This window comes from Eptatretus burgeri, chromosome 3 (genome assembly GCF_056783735.1).
Source record: "Eptatretus burgeri isolate ZD-2024b chromosome 3, Ebu_testis_v1, whole genome shotgun sequence".
NCBI lineage: Eukaryota > Metazoa > Chordata > Myxini > Myxiniformes > Myxinidae > Eptatretus > Eptatretus burgeri.
The window spans coordinates 116,900,334-116,920,122 of record NC_140963.1 but is presented as its reverse complement, the minus strand read 5'-3'; the positions used below and the strand labels follow the sequence as shown (position 1 = coordinate 116,920,122).

The 19,789-nt window shown below is 48.1% G+C and overlaps 1 protein-coding gene across 7 annotated transcripts in view; it reads right to left on the bottom strand.

The window, feature by feature from the left end:
* Window positions 1-2,938: 2,938 nt before the first annotated feature.
* Window positions 2,939-19,789, bottom strand: part of ABCB11 (ATP binding cassette subfamily B member 11) — a 168,955-nt gene continuing 152,104 nt past the window's right edge. For 6 of the 7 annotated variants that reach the window (XM_085875225.1, XM_085875230.1, XM_085875227.1 and 3 more), the window contains one exon: window positions 4,414-5,970. In XM_085875225.1, the coding sequence (XP_085731351.1) occupies window positions 5,770-5,970 (201 nt within the window). In that variant the 3' untranslated portion in view covers window positions 4,414-5,769. Of the gene's footprint in view, window positions 3,560-4,413; window positions 5,971-19,789 lie in introns of those variants that run through there. The other variant, XM_085875228.1, reaches the window with a different exon arrangement.

The following is a 19,789-nucleotide window of genomic DNA, read 5'->3' as shown; positions in this document are numbered from 1 at the left end:
GGCAACCACACAAGACGGGTTTTTGCACCCAAAGATCCAGGTGCCAATACAAACCAGATCCGTCTCCTCCATGGGTAGAAAACACCATAGGATCAGTATGTTTCACGGGAAAGGGGGTTAACTTACATCACGACAAAGGGATGATCCCGCCAAAAGGCATCCACCTAGTCTGCGGGGATAAAGCTTACCCCTATTTACCAAAAGGGTGGGCAGGGAGTTGTTATTTGGCCTCAGTATTTCCAGATAGCAGGATTAAGACCACTTTTCACCACATCTCCCCACAACCATGGTACCGACGCAGCGCGTCCGAAACTGTGGACCCAAAGGGATGGGCCGGTGTATCAACGCACCTAGGAATTGTTAAGTGAAGGTGGTGGGAGAAGGCCATTGGCCTTTTCATTCTGCATGCCGGCACGATTATGAATAGCGTTAGGATAGATCAACTTTCACAAGCTTTGGAATATTTAGGTAATGTATCTATGGCTTATTACAAGGAATTATCAGGCATGTTAGTATCCATGCGCGCCATGGTAATGCAGAATAAAGTAGCTTTAGACATGCTTCTGGCGGAACAAGGAGGGGTATGCGGGATGATTGAAGGAGAATGTTGCGTCTGGATTCCGGATCCTACTGACATAACCAACCGCCGTGCGGTGACCCAAATTAAAAAGGTGGTAGAAGCTCTCACTAGCGAGCGAGTGGAACGTGAGGAGGGTTACGCATGGTGGAAATCCATATTCCAGGGTTGGGGAGGTTGGTTACTACGCCTAATAGGGTCAGCGCTTCTAATCATCGTGGTGATCATTTTTGGAGTATTTCTGATCAAATTCCTTCTTACCATTTGCCTAAAGAAATGTTGCGCAGCCTCACCCCTCACCCAGTCCATTATAATAATTAACAGCAAACTCTCGGAGGAAGACGGTCCGGCCCGTGATGGGGGCGGGGGGGGGGACTCAGGGACTCCCTATGGGATCACAAATGGACTTCATAAACCTGGACCTAGGTCTTCAACCGTTCCTCCTTATAAGAACAGATGATTAACCCAGGAGAGAGTGCATGTTGCTTTTGCCTTCCAGCGCAAGATGCGACTCCTGCGTTGGACGTGCTTACACCCGTGCCTTGAGTATTCCCACTGCTACTTGCTTATGTAGAATTGCCTAAACGATAGTGTTGCAGTTAATACTTCTGTAAAATCATTATTGCATTTAATATTGTGTGGACTTAACATAAAATTCGTATAAGACAGCTTAATAGGAGACATGTGGCAGTAGGCAGGATAAAGAGGTGACAGATGCTAACCTGCAACACCGGCAGTCAGGGACTTCTGATTTGGTAAATGTTGATGGCTGTCCACGGCATTCGCAAATCCCGTTGGGCAGGCATGGGGGCCGAGGGGTGGCCGCTACAGGAACCAAATGGGGTCCACTCGGTTGGTGAGTCTCGGGTATGGTCAAATATGACCAAGGAGGGAATGTGAGAGGTAGTATGAAGTGGTATCAATGGTCATATTTGGTCCATAGCAGAACATTTACTAATTGCATATTAGCTGGTTATTGGAATTCAAGCTAGTCCCTTAAAGTGCTTGGAAATGTGTTTCAAACAAGCCTTCAGTGCTCTTCCTGTCTTTGTTTAGCTAGCAGGCTGCATGTCCTTGGGTGTAACTGTTTTTGCTTTATCTGCTGACACCCTACATCCCACAGATTCCAGTTCTGGGAACAGCAAGAGTTTTATCAACATGTGTCAGGAATGATTAGCAGCTTAATGTAGGAGGGTTTGAATTGCCTGAGGAAAGTTTCTGTGTTGCAAGATCTGGGGTTTGACCAATTCAACTTCCTCTAAGGCCCCGAGGGAGGGGGAAAGGAGCCCACTGGCACATTTATTTCTTTATTTCTTAATTTCTTAGTCCACACCCAGTTCCCCTTTAAACTCCACCTAGGGATAGAAGATATATAAGTGTGAGCTTGTAGTGTGAACTTTAATGTGGTCCGGAGGCTCTCCTGACTGAAGGGGTCGTTGCGCCTCATTCCGCATGCGTTGTACTATCTTCTGAAATAAACTGTATTATTCGAGAATCCTCATTCGACTCTGTCATCGTACTCGGCCGGGTGAAAGAGTCCTCACAACTATGACGTCATATCAATTTTTATGACGTCATTCGTATTTTTTGACATTTTTTGTTTCACAACCCAGAGTTTTCATCGGATCTTCGTGAAACTTGCCATGTATATGCAGAAAGCCCACGCGCAAGCAGTAACCATCTCCGATTTTGGAAATTCTTCCGAGAAAAAAGTTAACGTCATAATATCGCCACTAATGGAAATTGCCTACACCATTATCTCCAAAACTAGGCAAGCTGTTTGAATTTTGTTTGCGGGAATCAAGCCAGGCATTAGCACAGACCTAATTTATCGCAAACCTGATACATCACAATGACGTCATATTCGTTTTATGAAGTCATCATTAAGAGGATGAGGATCTTAGCTCATTCGAGCTTGTTTGTTTCACAACCCAGAATTTTCATCGGATCTTCGTGAAACTTGCCATGTATATGCAGAAAGCCCACGCGCAGGCAGTAATCATCTCCGATTTTAGAAATTCTTCCACGAAAAAAAGTTGACGTCATAATATCGCCGCTCATGGAAATCGCCTATATAGTAGAGTCAAAATGTCGGATGACCTCCCACAAATTGCAACAAAAGCAAACTCAACAGATTTTGATTCCTGGATATGTCCTCAGTGACAGAAAAAAAGTCCTAAGGGATCCTCCGGGGGGAAAGTCCTGAAATCATGGAAATCCAATTTGGCTGCCACCCGGCTTCGGGGAAAATGAGAAAATTGTAAAGATTGATATTTTAATATGTAAATATATGTTTTTCTGCATTCTAATTGTTTCTAGTTATGGTCAGTATATTGATATACAAGAATAATTGTAAAAAAATGAAATTTATTGAGGGTAAAATAAAAAAATTATAGCTTTTTTGTCCAAAAATGTCAATTTTTTGTCCCGAAAATTTTTTTTTTACCCGATACTGATTTTGGCTCCTGGACCAAAAAAAATAAGAAATGTTGAAGACACAAGATGAAATCAAGTCTATGGCAATACAATATAATTATGTAAATCATTGAAACATGACAAAATTCACAATTCCACTCGGGGCAATCACATCTGCCTGACGAAGGTTTCGAAATGAAAATGAAAATTCGCATTAAACTCAGAAACTACATCCATTATAAACTTACTATACATGTTGAGAAAAATCAAGCGTATTAAAGTTGGAACTCGACAATGTCGTCATCATCCTCATCATTGTCACATGGAGTGTTTGTGCAGCCAGAGCCCCTGCAGTTTCCACAAGCTGGAGTGCACTCAATGTTGTGCTTCTTGCATGTGCATCTCATGGTGCTACATTCAGCCTGGCAGTTGCACCTAATGACACATAACATAATTTCAGGAGCTGGGGCTATTGATGTCTGAAGTGGCACAAAACCCTCGTCACACTTCTGACAAGCCCAGTCTGTGGAAGAAGTATGCTTTTTTCTGCATGAAGTATGAAGAACACTGCCGAACACAAATAGTCTCTTCAGCACTTTCAAAACACTTCCGTTTTGCAGTACTTGGACAAAATATTGTTACGGATTTGTAAGTTTACTGCACTCAACATACAGGTCCTATAGCCCAGCTATTTCGATAAGTGAATGTGGACAGATAGCTCCCTTTCCCGAGTCTAATGGGTGAATAAATGTTCATGCGCTGTGGAGTTATTTTGACAGTTAGGGTTTTTCTTTTACATTTTTCCACCAACATGAACTACGACAACAGCTGCAGACCATTCCAGCTCCGAATAAAACAACGACGAAAACCCTCTGCTCCCGGCATTCGCCGTGCGCTAAGTAGGGAAAAGGTCAAGCCGTGCCCGAGAATGAATCACGCCTGAGCGAGCGCACCGGAGAGGATAAAAAGGAACAGATAATCCTCGCAGAGAGCGTCTTCTTCCTCCTCCTCCTCTTCCTCCTCCTCCTCTTCCTCCTCCTCCTCCTCCCAATGATCAAGAGCTTGGGCTTCAGAGACACCATCCACCACTGGAGCTGCAAGGGTGCACGCCGTCTCCCGGAGGGATACGGAGGAGAGGTTTTGACTACCAGGATGAGTGCCGAGCGGAGCTGAGGAGGCTGATCGCGGCTCGCCGGTGTCTGGGTTCGGCTCCCCTCTTGCTGGGGCCTGGGTCGACTCAACGCAAAGACCACATGAGGGGGACAGGTCCGAGGCAGAATCTGGTCTTCAGCTCATCCTTTCCATCCAAACTGGAGGCCTCAATAAAGACCATTTTGGTCCAATTCTTTTGGGGGTGTGTGTGTGTGTGTGTGTGTGTGTGTGTGTGTGTGTGTGTGTGTGTGTGTGTGTGTGTGTGTGTGTGTGTGTGTGTGTGTGTGTGTATGTGTGTTTGTGGCGCCAGTCCGCTAAGTAATGAATTGTTAAGTGCCTTGCTGTACATACATGCTTATTAATATTCGGATAACTCTGCCCTTACATGCTCCCCTCATTTCCCTATTGTTAATAAATATACCCATGTGTTAAATGTATCGGTTCGTTTTTGTCTTTCTTTTCTTGGTTTAACACGGTGCGTGTTGGAGAAATATCCAGGCTGTTGCTGCTGTAAAAGGGACATTTGGATCGACGAAAGCTCGGTGACCATCCGCTCGGGTCGCACACGGTTTGAGTACGCTAGCGACTCGTTCCGTACGAGCATCGTCGAGGGTGAATTTCCCTGGTAGTTTGGACCACGTGGGTATTTAGGTAAATTGAAATTGGCAATCGACCCTACCCCACGTGGTCGATCTATTGGCGAACTTCGGTCCGATAAAGGACCAGTACTTTTCGGAGTTTTCCGAAGAGGTACGATCTGATTTCCGGGTGATCGACGGAGTCGACTCTACGGCTCCATCTAGCGGTCGTGCTCGTCACCGACGCCTGGCTCCGGAACAATATTATGGCATTTTACGTCATCATGACCAATCAAATTTGCCGCTAGTAGAACCTGCCATGTCCTTGTTTCTCAAGACAGCATGGGGTAAGGAGTTCTATGAACTCTCTAGTTTGTAAATGTTTTACAGGCATTTCTTAATATATTATCGAAAAACATCACATTGGAGCCGTATTTAAGTGTAGACCGAAAAAACAGTGTCTTGGTAAAATACAGGCACCATATTGGATTTAGAGTTCACTGCAGTAAAATATCAAAAACACAAGCAATTGTTATAATTAATGATGCAACCAAGTAAAAATATCATGATGAATTTGCCCTTGTAATCTACAATTTAACCACATTTTTAAAAAATCTTTAAAAAAACAAAACAAAAAACAACTTACTATGTCCCCAATTTTATTTTTCCCACATAACATGATTGCTACTATTTTCAATATCAATAGTACGATTCTCCCCCGCCCATCCTCACTCCACGAGGCAATACAAAGCATATGCCATAAAGAAGTTGTGAATTTATATCAGGGTAAAATATCATGGACATCATGCTATTCCAGCTGTCTTGATATTTTTGCAGAGATGAATCAACACAGAGCTGGGGAATTTGCAAGGAACAACAACAATAACGAGTTATATCTTTGTTTATCACCTGCTAGATGTTGTGGGACAGGAAGTCCATCACCACAACACAAAAGTAGCAGGCAGTATTCCTCGACAATGTGTTATTAATTTCATAAGGCATAATGAGATCCATGACCGAGATTTTTATTTTGTGTGGGTGAGGACACTAGGTGATCGGGGCTCCTGTCGTAACAAGGCTGTAGTAAGCCCCCTGTTGAGCCATGAGTTGTTTATGTGTGCCCTGTTCAATCACTATGCCCTGGGAGATGACTGCGATGATATCAGCATTCTGTATGGTCGAGAGCCGGTGCGCGATGACGATGCAGGTCCGACCTCGTCGTGCATGGTCTAATGCTGACTGCACTGTCTGTGGACAGAGCACAGGGTGAAAATAAACAAATAGGTAATATTATATATATATATATATATATATATATATATATATATATATATATATATGTATATATATAAATAAACACATGTTTGGTACTACAGAACTTTAATATGGATACAAACAAACATGACATAACAAGCCGGTAGGCGACGAGGGATTCGCGAGGATCGAAGCGCTGGATACGATGCTTTTCATTCTGACCGATCCACCGACGAAGATTCATTGCCAAGACGTATTGGTTCACATACAATTGTTCCTCTGCCTGGCAAGATTTTTCCTATTGCGTATTTTGCCAACTGGCACTCCTCATAAAAAATGACGGTAAATAGACACACTATTTTTGAAGGACTACCATTTGAAAAATAATCGGTTTGCTGGTTTGTGCTGTGGAGCCTCGCGTTGCAGACACATATACACACACACACACACACACACACACACACACACACACACACACACACACACACACACACACACACACGGAAAACCCCGATAAACTTCTCTCAATGCTCTTGTTTGACCACACCTCCTGAGCCACACAATATTTTTCATAAGCCACGCCCACTTTCCTACGCCACTCCCACTTTAAATAAATAATTGAAGGTGGTGTGTGGATCGTGGAATTGTTTTCGGTAAATAAATAAATAATTGGAGGTGGTGTGTGGATCGTGGAATCGTTTTCGGTAAATAAATAAATAATTGGAGGTGGTGTGTGGGTCGTGGAATTGTTTTCAGTCAATGAATAAATAATTGGAGGTGGTGTGGGTCGTGGAATCGTTTTCAGTAAATAAATAAATAATTGAAGGTGGTGTGTGGATCATGGAATTGTTTTCGGTAAATAAATAAATAATTCAATGTGGTGTGTGGGTCATGGAATCGTTTTCGGTAAATAAATAAATGATTGAAGGTGGTGTGTAGGTTGTGGAATCGTTTTCGGTAAATAAATAAATAATTGGAGGTTGGGTGTGGATCGTGGAATTGTCTTCAGAAAATAGATAAATAATTCAAGGTGGTGTGTGGGTCGTGGAATTGTTTTTGAGAAATAAATACATAATTGAAGGTGGTGTGTGGGTCGTGGAATTGTTTTCGGTAAATAAATAAATAATTGAAGGTGTACGAATAGAGTGTACGAGGTGCGGTGGGACGCAAGAAGCACGCGGGCCACCATCTACTCCGCTTTATTGCGCGACCAGAAGCACAGTCTTCCCACCCCTAGCGGGCGAGGCATGATATACAAAAACCCAATCACGTGACACAGCACACTCCTCCCCTCGTAAAAAAAAGACCCGTCACACGATGAACGGACAATCACAACATGACCATCTGAAACCCATCAACACTCATAATCCTCCAAGTACCGCGGCCGCACCCTGACCCGCCTCGGACGGGCAGCGCCACCAGACAGCCCAGGCTCAGACGCCTCCCGGCTCGGCCGAGGTGACACCCTCGCCGGACTCGCACTTTCCGCAACACCAGCCACCCCCGACCGCCCAGCCTGCTCGACGTCCCCGGGTAGGACGGCATCAGGCGAAGACCCCCTTGGCGTCGGCCCAACCAGCCCCGGCAATACTACCGGTGGGGGTGCCGCATCGTTCGGCCCGGGGAGGGTGACGCTGAACAGCGATCATGCATTTGGTCCACGTGCCGCTTCCACACATCCCCACCATCAGTCCGCACCATGCAATTCGCCGGCCCCAGCACCACAGAGACCACCGCTGGCACCCATTTGGACCCGTGGAAATAATCGCGTACCATTACCCGCTGCCCCACCTCGAAGCTGCGCAGCCGCGCCGGACGCGACATCGCCCCACTCCCCGACCCTCCAGGTCGCAGCAAATCCAGCCTGGACCGCAAAGCCCGTCCATAAAGACGAATGGCAGGCGAATCACCCGTGACAGGATGAATTGCGTTCCTGTAATGGAGCAAAAAGACATCGACCACCGTCTGCACAGGTGCAACACCCCCCCTGCGCAAAGCCCGCTTCAACATCTTGACAAACGACTCAGCTTGGCCATTCGTCTCAGGGTGATACGGTGCGGATCTTAGGTGTCGAATACCATTCTGGCGCATAAACTCATCAAATACACCCGCGATGAACTGCGGACCATTATCAGAGACCAGGATCTCCGGCAACCCTTTATTAGCAAAGATCGTCCGCAGTTTCTCTACTGTAATGCTAGCTGATGTATGCTGCATTACTACAACCTCCGGCCATTTAGAGAATGCATCGATCACAATCAAAAACATTTTGCCATTAACCGGTCCCGCAAAATCTACATGGACCCTCTGCCAGGCTCGGTCCGGCACAGGCCAGAGACCCGAAGCTCGACGCGGGTTATCAGCATCTGTCTGGCACGTGGCGCAACGCTTAACCAACTGCTCAATGTCTTTGTCCAACCCCGGCCACCACAACAGGCTACGGGCAAGACTCTTGGTCTTCACGATGCCAAGGTGACTGACATGCAGTTCATCCAAACACCGCTGCCTGAACTTCGGTGGAATCACGGTCCTCATTCCCCACATTACGCACCGCTGGACCAACGACAGCTCCGCTGCGCGTGACGTGAAAGGTTGAAATGCCGGTGTCGAAGGCAGATCGCTCCAATTCCCCGTAGAAATCGCCTGGACGACACGGGCAAGCACCGGATCACGAGCCGATTCCACCGCGACCTGCCTGGCCGTGACCGGCCCGCTTTGGACCTGGCCCAGCGCGAACACATCGACCCGGTCGCTCAACTCAGATGCAGCTGGACCCTCCGCACACGGCAAGCGTGAGAGCCCGTCGCAGTTAGCATGCTTCTCGGTGCTTCGGAACTGAATATCATAATCGTAAGCACCCAGAAACAGACACCACCGCTGTATTCGCGCGGCTGCCACCACCGGCACCCCGCGTTCGGGTCTCAGGATGAATTGAAGCGGTTTGTGATCCGTCTGCAAAGTGAAATGCCGCCCCAGCAGATATTGATGAAACCTCCGCACACCCCAGACGAGGCTGAGAGCCTCACGCTCAATCTGGGCATATCCGCGCTCTGCTGTGGACAGGGCCCGGGATGCAAAACAAAAAGGCCGCTCGGAACCATCGTCCATCCTGTGGGAGAGCACTGCCCCGATGCCATATGCCGAGCTGTCGCATGCCAATAGGAGCGGACGCGCAGGCTCGTAGTGCACGAGGACCGTTTCCTCTGTGAGCAGCCGCTTGACGCGGTCGAACGACGCCTGGTGTGCAGGCCCCCAAGTCCAGCGCTCGTCCTTCTTGAGCAACCGCGTTTACGGCGCAAGTTGTGAGCTGAGCCCGCGCACGAACATTTGGCAATACTGGGCCATACCAATGAACGAGGGCAGCTGCGTCTTGTCGTGCGGCGGTGGCATGTGTTGAATCGCTTCCACCTTCCGAGGACCTTTCAACAGCCCCTCCGGCGTGATGATGTGCCCGAGGTATTCCAAGCGCTGCTTGAAGAACGCGCACTTGTCCCTGTTCAAGCGCAGGCTGCACGCTTCTAGCTTTGTCAGCACTTGGGCAATGTTCGCAAGATGCTCGTCCGCCGTTTTCCCCGCAATGAGCACATCGTCCAAGTAGGTCTGAGCGGGCAGGCCAATGCAAACCTGATCCATAGCTTTCTGCCACAAGGCTGGGGCCGAAGCAATCCCAAAACAGAGTCGGGTATATCGATAGAGCCCTTGACACGTGTTGATTGTCAAAAGCTCGCTACTCCCGGGATCCATCGGCAGGTGAAAATATGCATCATGCAGGTCTAGCTTCGTGAAGTATTGACTCCCCGCCAATCGCGCATATATCTCATCGATTGACGGCAGTGGATATTGCGCCACGCTGAGCCCCGGGTTAACCGTGGATTTGAAGTCCCCGCACAATCGGACGTCTCCATTTCGTTTCAGCACCGTGACAACCGGGGTGGCCCAATCCGAGCACGACACCCGTTCGATCACTCCACAGGCCTCCAGCCTATCCAGTTCACCCTTGACCTTGTCCCGCAGGGCATACGGCACCGGGGCTTACAAAACCGAGGAACCACCCCCTCCTTCAAGAAGAGCTTCACCTCCATGCCCTTGAGTTTCCCAAGGTCGTCGCTAAACAACCCTTGATGTCTTTGAAGAATCTCCTCCAACTGATCCTCCCACCGGCTCGGCACGGGTTGCACAAGGTGAACTGCGGCCCAGTCTAGCCTGATGTGGGCCATCCAATCTCGGCCGAGGAGAGACGGCCCGCTCCCCCGCACGACGTACACCCGAAGCGTGGCGACCTGGCCTTGGTACCGCACAGACACGTCTGCCATCCCGACTGGCGTTATCTTCTCGCGGGTGTACGTGAACAGCGCGAGGTTTGACCTGATAAGCTTCAAGCCGTTGAGTCTACGCGCGGTCTGTTCGCCGATGAGCGACACCGCTGCTCCCGTATCGACCTGGAACGTGATCGGCGTTTCGTTCACTTCGACTTCCACCATCATCGGGCACGCCGTCGCCGGGCCAATTGAAAACAGGCTCAACAACGGCCGCTGGTTCCGCCCCGAGTCGCCTCGCACATCGCCGTCCATGACCTTAACGGTGGCCGGCGCCCCATGGCACACACGCGCCAAATGACCCACCTTGTGACAATTCAAACACACGGTGCCTTTATATGGGCACGCACAGCGCAGGTGTCGACCTCCACATCCCAAGCATGTCCGCGGGGTCACCCCGCCGCACGCGCGGCCGCGCGGCGACGTCCGCCCCACATCGAAGGTCGTGCGCGCGTCCCGGGGTGCTCGCGACCCCGCGTGGCCGGTGATGGCTCGAACATCCCCGCGAGTCTGCTCGACCGCCGTAGCCGCGCTGACCGCCGTGTCGAATGTAATGGCTTCACCCTTCAGCCGTAGAACCGCTGAAACCATCTTTGCATCTTGTAAACCAGCAATAAAACAATCTCTGAGCCGAGCTGGACGCTCCTCCGCCGTGAACTTGCATGCCACGGAAGAATGCTTAATCCGCGCCACGAAATCAGCGACGTGTTCCCCTGTACCTTTCGAGAGGCGATCGAACTGGAATCGAGCGAGCTGCAATGACTTCTCCGGCGCCATGTGTGCTTTCATCTTCTCCACAATGTCCCGAAACGACAGCTCATCATCCCGGGGCCTGTCCGGTGCCACTAAATCACCCAGCAGCCGATAATGCTCCGGCGAAAGCGAAGCGAGCAAGATCGACTTCTGTTTGCTCTCGTCGACCACATCGTTCGTGTGGAAATAGCATTCCAATTGCTCCGAAAACAATTCGAAGTCGTCCCCGTCGAAAACGGGCATGAGTCCATATTCAATCATCCTCGTCAGCCAACTAGAGTGTACGAGGTGCGGTGGGACGCAAGAAGCACGCGGGCCACCATCTACTCCGCTTTATTGCGCGACCAGAAGCACAGTCTTCCCACCCCTAGCGGGCGAGGCATGATATACGAAAACCCAATCACGTGACACAGCACAGTGTGTAGGTCGTGGAATCGTTTTCAGTCAATAAATAAAGAATTGCAGGTGGTGTGTGGGTCGTGGAATCGTTTTCGGTAAATAAATAAATAATTGAAGGTGGTGTGTGGGTCGTGGAATCGTTTTCGGTAAATAAATAAAGAATTGCAGGTGGTGTGTGGGTCGTGGAATCGTTTTCGGTAAATAAATAAATAATTGAAGGTGGTGTGTGGGTCGTGGAATCGTTTTCGGTAAATAAATAAATAATTGAAGGTGGTGTGTGGGTCGTAGAATAGTTTTCGGTAAATAAATAATTGGAGGTGGTGTGTGGATCGTGGAATTGTCTTCAGTAGATTAATAAATAAATAATTCAAGGTGGTGTGTGGGTCGTGGAATTGTTTTCGGTAAATAAATAAATAATTGAAGGTGGTGTGTGGATCGTGGAATCGTCTTCGGTAAATAAATAAATAATTGAAGATGGTGTGTGGATCGTGGAATTGTCTTCAGTAGATTAATAAATAAATAATTCAAGGTGGTGTGTGGATCGTGGAATTGTTTTCGGTAAATAAATAAATAATTGAAGGTGGTGTGTGGGTCGTGGAATCGTTTTCGGTAAATAAATAAATAATTGGAGGTGGTGTGTGGGTCGTGGAATTGTTTTCGGTAAATAAATAAATAATTGAAGGTGGTGTGTGGATCGTGGAATCGTTTTCGGTAAATAAATAAACACATTATTAGAAATCCACAAAGACAGAAATGCCGGTGATTCCATTTATTTTGGATCTTTTTCACTTTGGTCAATAACGTTTGGATCGAGGAGAGATCGAAGGTGGAACGACGGTGTAGTTCCTTACAAACACTGTATACACACCTTAAATGACGGTAAATAGACACCCGATTTTAGAAGGACTACCATTTGAAAAATAAAACCTCAATCAAAAATCGGCTTGAGTAAAATTTTCTAAATATCTCGAAGTGTTTAATCCCGAAGTCTCGTTTCTCTACATTCAAAACTGAAGGACAAGTATTGAAAATACTGTACGTGGTTTTTCGGCCGCTGTACAACAACGGGTGGTTGCTTGACAACGAAATTCAAACGCGCACATTCCCAGACCATATGGCAACTGTTGGCAAAGTTTCATCGAAATCGGTTTGCTGGTTCGTGCTGTGGAGCCTCGCGTTGCAGACACACACACACACACACACACACACACACACACACACACACACACACACACAGACAGCCGGAAAACCCGACAATAAGGGATATCTCATATATGGCGAATCCAATAGTGACCGAAGCTTTTTGTGCTGCACTCTTCAGGGTAAAAATCGCAGCAAGTGAAGGAGGAAGTGAAGGCGCGTGTTTTCCGCAGGTCTCAATAAGGTAGACACTGATTGGTTCAACCGTGATGACGTGCGGTTAATCCGAACGCCCATTGGTCGGCTCATCATCTTCACCTCGAGCTCCCATTGGCTGGAGCAGAGTTCGTCGATGATTGACGTTTGCAACCGCATCCTGGAGATCGGGGGGAGGGCCTCCCCTAAGGTCCATTCACCATTTGTTCGTGTATTTCCCTTGATCTTTCCATGCTGAAAGAGACACAGAGATCGTACAAATTCCTTTTGACGACATAGTTGGCGACATAGTTGTGACATAGTTGACATAGGGTTGGCAACCAGGTGCTGTGCAATGGCAGATGAAGCAGATACAGTGGCCGGTGGTTGCTGGATATTCCTACATGCTCGCACTGGTTGCGTTCTAACCCTCACAATCTTACCTCTCGCCGTTTGCTGACGTCAGTCAACAAGGATGTGCTACCCACCTCACAAACCAGCAATGTTATTTATGAATTTAAGTGCTGATGTGAAGCTCGGTACCTGGGCCGCACAACACTCAGATTGGCTGATCAGATCAAACAACACGTCCCCTTGGCGATTCGAAGAAAGATTGTGAGGGTTAGAACACAACCAGTGCGAGCATGTAGGAATATCCAGCAACCACCGGCCACTGTACCTGCTTCATCTGCCATTGCACAGCACCTGGTTGCCAACCCTATCTGTGCAGACCAGTACAATGCAGATATGTTCAGGATATTGAGCCGAGGTCGGAGCTCGTTTCATTGACGTATGTTGGAAGCAACCTTCATCCTTACCACCGATCCAATACAAGGTCATCAAAAGAATTTTGTAAGATCTCTGTGTCTCTTTCAGCATGGAAAGATCAAGGGAAGTATGTTAACAAATGGTGAATGGACCTTCGGGGAAACCCATCCCCCCTCTCTCCAGGATGTGGATGCAAACGTCAATCATCGACGAACTCTGCTCCAGCCAATGGGAGCTCGAGGTGAAGATGATGAGCTGACCAATGGGTGTTCGGATTAACCGTGACATCATTACGGTTGAACCAATCAGTGTCTAGCTTATTGAGACCTGTGTTTAAAGCACGCGCCTTCACTTGCTGCGATTTTTATCTTGAAGAGTGCAGCACAAAAAGCTTTGGTCACTATTATGTCGTGTTTGTTTGTATCCATATTAAATATTATATATATATATATATATATATATATATATATATACATATATATACATATAAATATAGATATACAAGTATAAATATATATATATATATATATATACATATACATATACATATACATACATGCAGGTCAGGTCAGATATGGGAGCATGCGCGGGAGCAGCACATCGCTGCGTCCACTTTCCACCGGGACTCCATGAGCCTCCGTCTGTCCATCCCCCAGGCAGATGCCTGGCCCATCCCCATCTCCTTAAGATGCTGATCAACCTTGCTGCAACTATGAGGCATGTGGTCAGCCCATTGGCCTCCTCCACTCACGAGGTTCCGTCGCTGAGAGAATGGTGAGCAGGATCAGCGTCAGGAAAATGAGCCACATGCCCATACAGCCACAGCTGACGCTCATGGTCTATGCAGGTAACAAATCTCATTTGAGCCTCTCTTAGCAACTACTCATTGGACACAAAGTCCGACGAGCGATAGCCAAGGATTCTCCAAAGAGACCTGGTTCCAAAGGAATTAATTCACCTTCTCAGATCCCTGGTCAGAGTCCAAGTCTCACATGCGTAGAGACACATTGGAAGCACCAAGGACCTGAAGATTCAGACTTTCATCCTCCCGCACAGGTACCGGCAGCACCACACCCCATGATCCAGTGAATCCATGATGCTCCAGGCCTGACCCAGACATCTGTTGACCTCTGGCTCACAGTCAGCAAACATGAATATCACTGCCAAGGAAAGTGAATCTCTCTGCGACCTCAACATCCTCGCCAGAAACAGGTACAGACAAGATAGCAGCATCCAAGCTGTCAATGAGAGTCTGGATCTTAGTTTTGACCCAGGAAACCCATAATCCCTGTGACTCAGACTCCTTATTCAGCACCTCGAGGACCCCCAAAAGGATATCCAGAGTCTCCGCAATGATGACTGCATAATCTGCGAAATCAAGGTCAGATATCTTGACATTCCCAAATGATGCACCGCAACTTGATCTCTCCAACATCCTCCCCAAAATCCAGTCCACACAAGTGCTGAAAAGTGGGGGCCAGTACACACCAATGCCGAACCACAGTAACAACTGGATATAAGTCAGATATGGTATCACCACATCTCACAGCACATTCAGTACCAGAATATCGTTCAGACATCAGATTGATCAGTCTTGGTGGCACCCCGTGGAGACCAAGAATCCTCCAGAGGGCATCCCGATTCACTGAATCAATTGCTTTACAGAGATCAACTTTACAGAGATCAACTTTACAGAGACTCTATTCCTCACTCTCCCTGCACTGCTCTCACTCCCCCACACCCCCAGGAATACCTCTGGCTTCGGCTTCCCCTCCACTCCCACCTCATGTTTATATGTGTACTGTACCGTCCACCGAACAGTGATGACTCCATCTACACCTCACTCTCCGAAAACATGGACCATCTTCTATCTTCTCATCCAAACTCTCTCTTCCTCTTATGTGGCGACTTCAATTGTCATCACGCCAGTTGGCTAGGTGTGGGTACCTCTCTCACCTGCCATGGGACGTCAGCAAAAGCTTTCTGTGACTCATTGGGACTGACTCAATCGGTCAACTTCCCGACCCGGATCTCAACCAATGGTACTCCATCTCTTCTGGATCTGATTTTGACAAATTTCCCTGACAATATCTGCTGCTCTTCCTTCGCTCCAATTGGTTCTTCTGACCACGTCCTTGTTAAAGTGGACATCTCTCTGGCTGTCATCAGAGAACCACCTCACCGCCGTCGAGTCTGGCATTTCACTCAAGCCGACTGGCAGGGTCTCCGAGCAGCCATCAAACTTACAGACTGGTCTCCTATCACTACTTTCTCAAACATCAACTCATCCTGGGAATTCTTTCAAAGAAACTTGCTCTCCCTCATGCACAGATTTATCCCCTCTCGTGTTCAGTTGTCTTACCCTTCCTCCCGCCCTTGGTTTACTGAAGCTTGTGGCGAGGCAGTTGTCCTGAAACAACTTGCCTTTGCCTCATGGAAAGCAAACCCAACTGAGGGCAATCTCAGTTCTTTCCACAAAGCTCGGAACAAGTGTGTATCTACCCTCAGGAGAGCCAGAAAACAACATCTTTCTCATCTCAAGTCTGAACTCTCAGACCTCTCTCCCTCCTCAAAATCCTGGTGGCGTTTAATCAAATCTGTTTCTGGTGTATGTTCCCCCTCCATCCCCTCCCTTACCTCAAATGGCCGCACTGCTGATTCCACACGTGATAAAGCTGAATGTCTAAACTCGGTGTTTGCAGCTAAATCTTGTGTCCCAAACCCATCACTATCTCTACCCACTTTACCCAGTCGCACCCAACTGTCCCTGGACTCTGTATCCTTTTCTCCTGACAAGGTGGAGAGCTTGCTTTCAAACCTCGAGTCAGATTCTGCAACCGGTCCAGACGGCATCAGCCCACGTGTCCTCAAAGCCTGCTCTTCTGCTCTTGCTCACCCTCTCTCTGTTCTATTCACCCTCTCATTTTCCCAAGGTCATCTGCCATCTGCTTGGAAATCTGCTAACATCACTGCCCTGCATAAAAAGGTGCAAAAACAGATCCCTGTAACTACAGACCAATCAGCCTTCTCCCAATCATCAGCAAGGTTATGGAATCCATCATTGCTTCAGACATGAAATCCTTCCTCTTCTCCAATGGCTTGATTTCCAATCATCAATTTGGTTTCAGACCAGGTCACTCTACCCTGGATATGCTGCTACTGCTCTCCCATCAATGGATGGAGGTCCTCAATGCCAGACAGGAAATCCGAGCCGTATCCCTGGACATATCACGTGCTTTTGACACAGTCTGGCACCCTGCCCTACTCACCAAACTCTCTTCCCATGGTATTCAAGGCCATCTCCACTCATGGCTCGCAGACTTCCTCTCCTGTCGCAGTCAACGTGTGGCCCTAAATGGAGTTCTTTCATCCCCTCTTCCTGTGCAGGCTGGAGTTCCTCAAGGTAGCGTTCTGGGCCCTGTTCTTTTTCTGGTTTTCATCAATGATCTCTCGGACTCTCTGGAAAATCCTCTATTTCTCTTTGCCGATGACTCCACCCTCTGCCGTACCATCTCTCATCCCTCAGACCGGCAAGCAGCAGCTTCTTCGCTCACTGCAGATCTGGATAAAATCACAAACTGGTCCAACACGTGGAACATGTCTTTCAATCCACACAAATCTCACACTCTCACTATGTCTCTTCGAAAGGACCGTTTACAAAACCCCCCATCCACTTTCTCAACAATCCTCTGGAAGAAGTCTTTTCTTTCAAGCTTCTGGGTCTCACTATCTGCCATGACCTTTCCTGGGAAAGTCACATTTCCAACCTTGCCTCAAAAGCCAGTCGCCGACTGGGAATCCTCCGTCGTGCAAAGTCCTTCCTCGGCCCTCTTGAGCTCCTGACTACTTACAAAGCTTTTGTCCGTAGCCTGATGGAGTACTGCTCTCCCCTCTGGGCTGGTGCTCCTGCCTCCCACCTTTCTCGACTTCACGCTGTCGAAACCAGGGCTTTTAAGATCATTGGCATCTCCCGCAATGAAGCTGAGTCTTTGGGCCTCTCACTCAATCACCGCAGGTTGGTCGGTGGTCTTTCTGTCTTCTACCGACTCCTCTCCAGCCTTGCCCCCCTGCTCTCTCTGCGATTTGTCCCAACCACATTTCCACAGGGCGCTCAAGGTCCGCCAACAACCCCCTTCTGGTAAAACTACCAAAATCACGAATCACTGCTCATCTTCACTCTTTCATTCCTCTTTTTTCCCGCCTTTGGAATAAACTTCCTCACTCTATTCTTTCCCATTCTTCCCTCCAGGCTTTCAAAACAGCTGTTCACCACCACCTCTTATCTTCCCCCATCCAAATCCTCGATCTTTTCTACCCCCGATAATCCACCCATGCCCACTTCCTTCAATTCTCCTGCTTTCCTTCCTGAAAGTCCCTGTAATGTCCATCTTCTCCTCGCCATGTTCCCCGTCCCATCCCCATCCCTCTCCCTTCCACAGTTCACCTGTGTCTGTTCCCCAATGTTTTGTCCCTTCCACTCCCACCCCTCTTGTCTCATGCCTCCTTGCTGTGAGTTGTGTGTTAGCTCTCATACGAGCCTCGACCAAGGTATACAAAAAAAAAAAAAAAAAAAAAAAAAAAAAAAAAAAACATAGGCTGTAAGCAGCCCTGGCCGAAACTCTTGTCTGCGTTTGGTGAGGACCGAAAGAGCAAGGATACGGTCAATCGTTGACCTCTTTGGTGTAATGCCTGACTGCTCTGGGCGCTGGTGCTCAAGTGGATGGTGGCGCACTCTATCTAGAATTATCCGAGCAAAGACCTTGCCCGGCACTGAGAGCAGTGTCACTCCTTCGGGTTGTTGCAGTCCTGAGGATCAACCTTCCCTTTCCAGAGAGGGTCAACAAGGCCCCTCTTCCAGTCAGTTGGGATGATGCCTGTGTTCCAGGCAGAGCGCACAACTGCATGCAATGACAAGAGTACAGCATTTACACCAGACTTGAGAAGTTCAGCATGGATGCCACAGATCCCAGGAGCTTTACCCTATTTCAACCCATTCACCGCAGTCTGTGTTGTGGATCACAGTTGATTGGAGGGTCAGAAAAAGGGATAGCAACATCAATGACATTCAACTTTACAGCTGGTGCATCAGTCTGGTGCAGCTGCTCAAAGTAACCGGCCCAGCGGGTCTTCACTTCAGACTCCTCCATCAAGAGTCCACCACCCTTCGCTCTAACTGCAGTACACCGAGGGCCGGGCTGGGAGGAACGCAATACACGAATTCCCCTGGAAGCAGGACGAGAATCGCTTGACCACAGGTGATGCTCTACCCCCTCACATATTCCTCGCACATAGGCCTCCTTGTTCACCCTTAGCGCACGTGCAGTTTTTCGCCTCAGCTCCCTCAACACCTCGGCTCTGCCATTCAGCATTGTCCTGCGACTCTGGTCAATGATATCCAGCATCCCCTGAGAGACAAAATTCTTCTTCGCCCTCCGGTGAGTTCCAAGACATCCACCTGCAACATGAAGGACGGTGGTCTTGAAGGCACTCCACAACTCTTCAGGATTCCCCAATGCACCCAGACCCCCCAATTCCCCACTCAGCCTGTTTGCAAACTCTTCAGCGACACTCTCATCCTTGAGCTTGCCAACATCCAGCCTCGGCTGCATTGGTACCATTCGCCCAGGTTTAAGCTGCAACTTCAGAGTTGGTACAAGCCCGTGGTCAGTTTTGAGGAACTGAGCACTCTGGTAGACCCTGCTGTTCTGAATCATCCTCCAGCGACCATCAACCATAAAAAAATTATGGACAGATTCGGATAAAACCTGGTGGACAGGTTCGGTGTGTGACGAGGACAAATTGATTCAATTTTGGTGAATATCCGAATCTGGATCCTCCTCAATCTCATTTTACCCACCAGTGCTTCAAGACAACTGTTCACCACCATCTCAGATCACCCTCCACCCCCCCCCCCAAAAATGCAAAATCATGATCTCATCTACCACCCCCCTCCCTTTAACTGACTGCAAGCCAAACACTTTCCCACTTTTCAGTTTTTACTTTCTGAGAATTTGCAGCTGTGTCGATCTTGTCCACCTCACATATTTTCCCCTGAGCTCCTTCTTCCTTCCATCCCTTGTATCACAAAGTTTCCCTCTATTTTGTCTCTCATTCCTGATGTTGCTAGGTCTCCGCCCTCTCTTTCTATTGTTCTTTTTGTTCTGTTCCATCCTGATCCATTCCATGTTCTAGCTCCTCAATGAGCCTCTGAATTGTACACCAATATATATATATATATATAT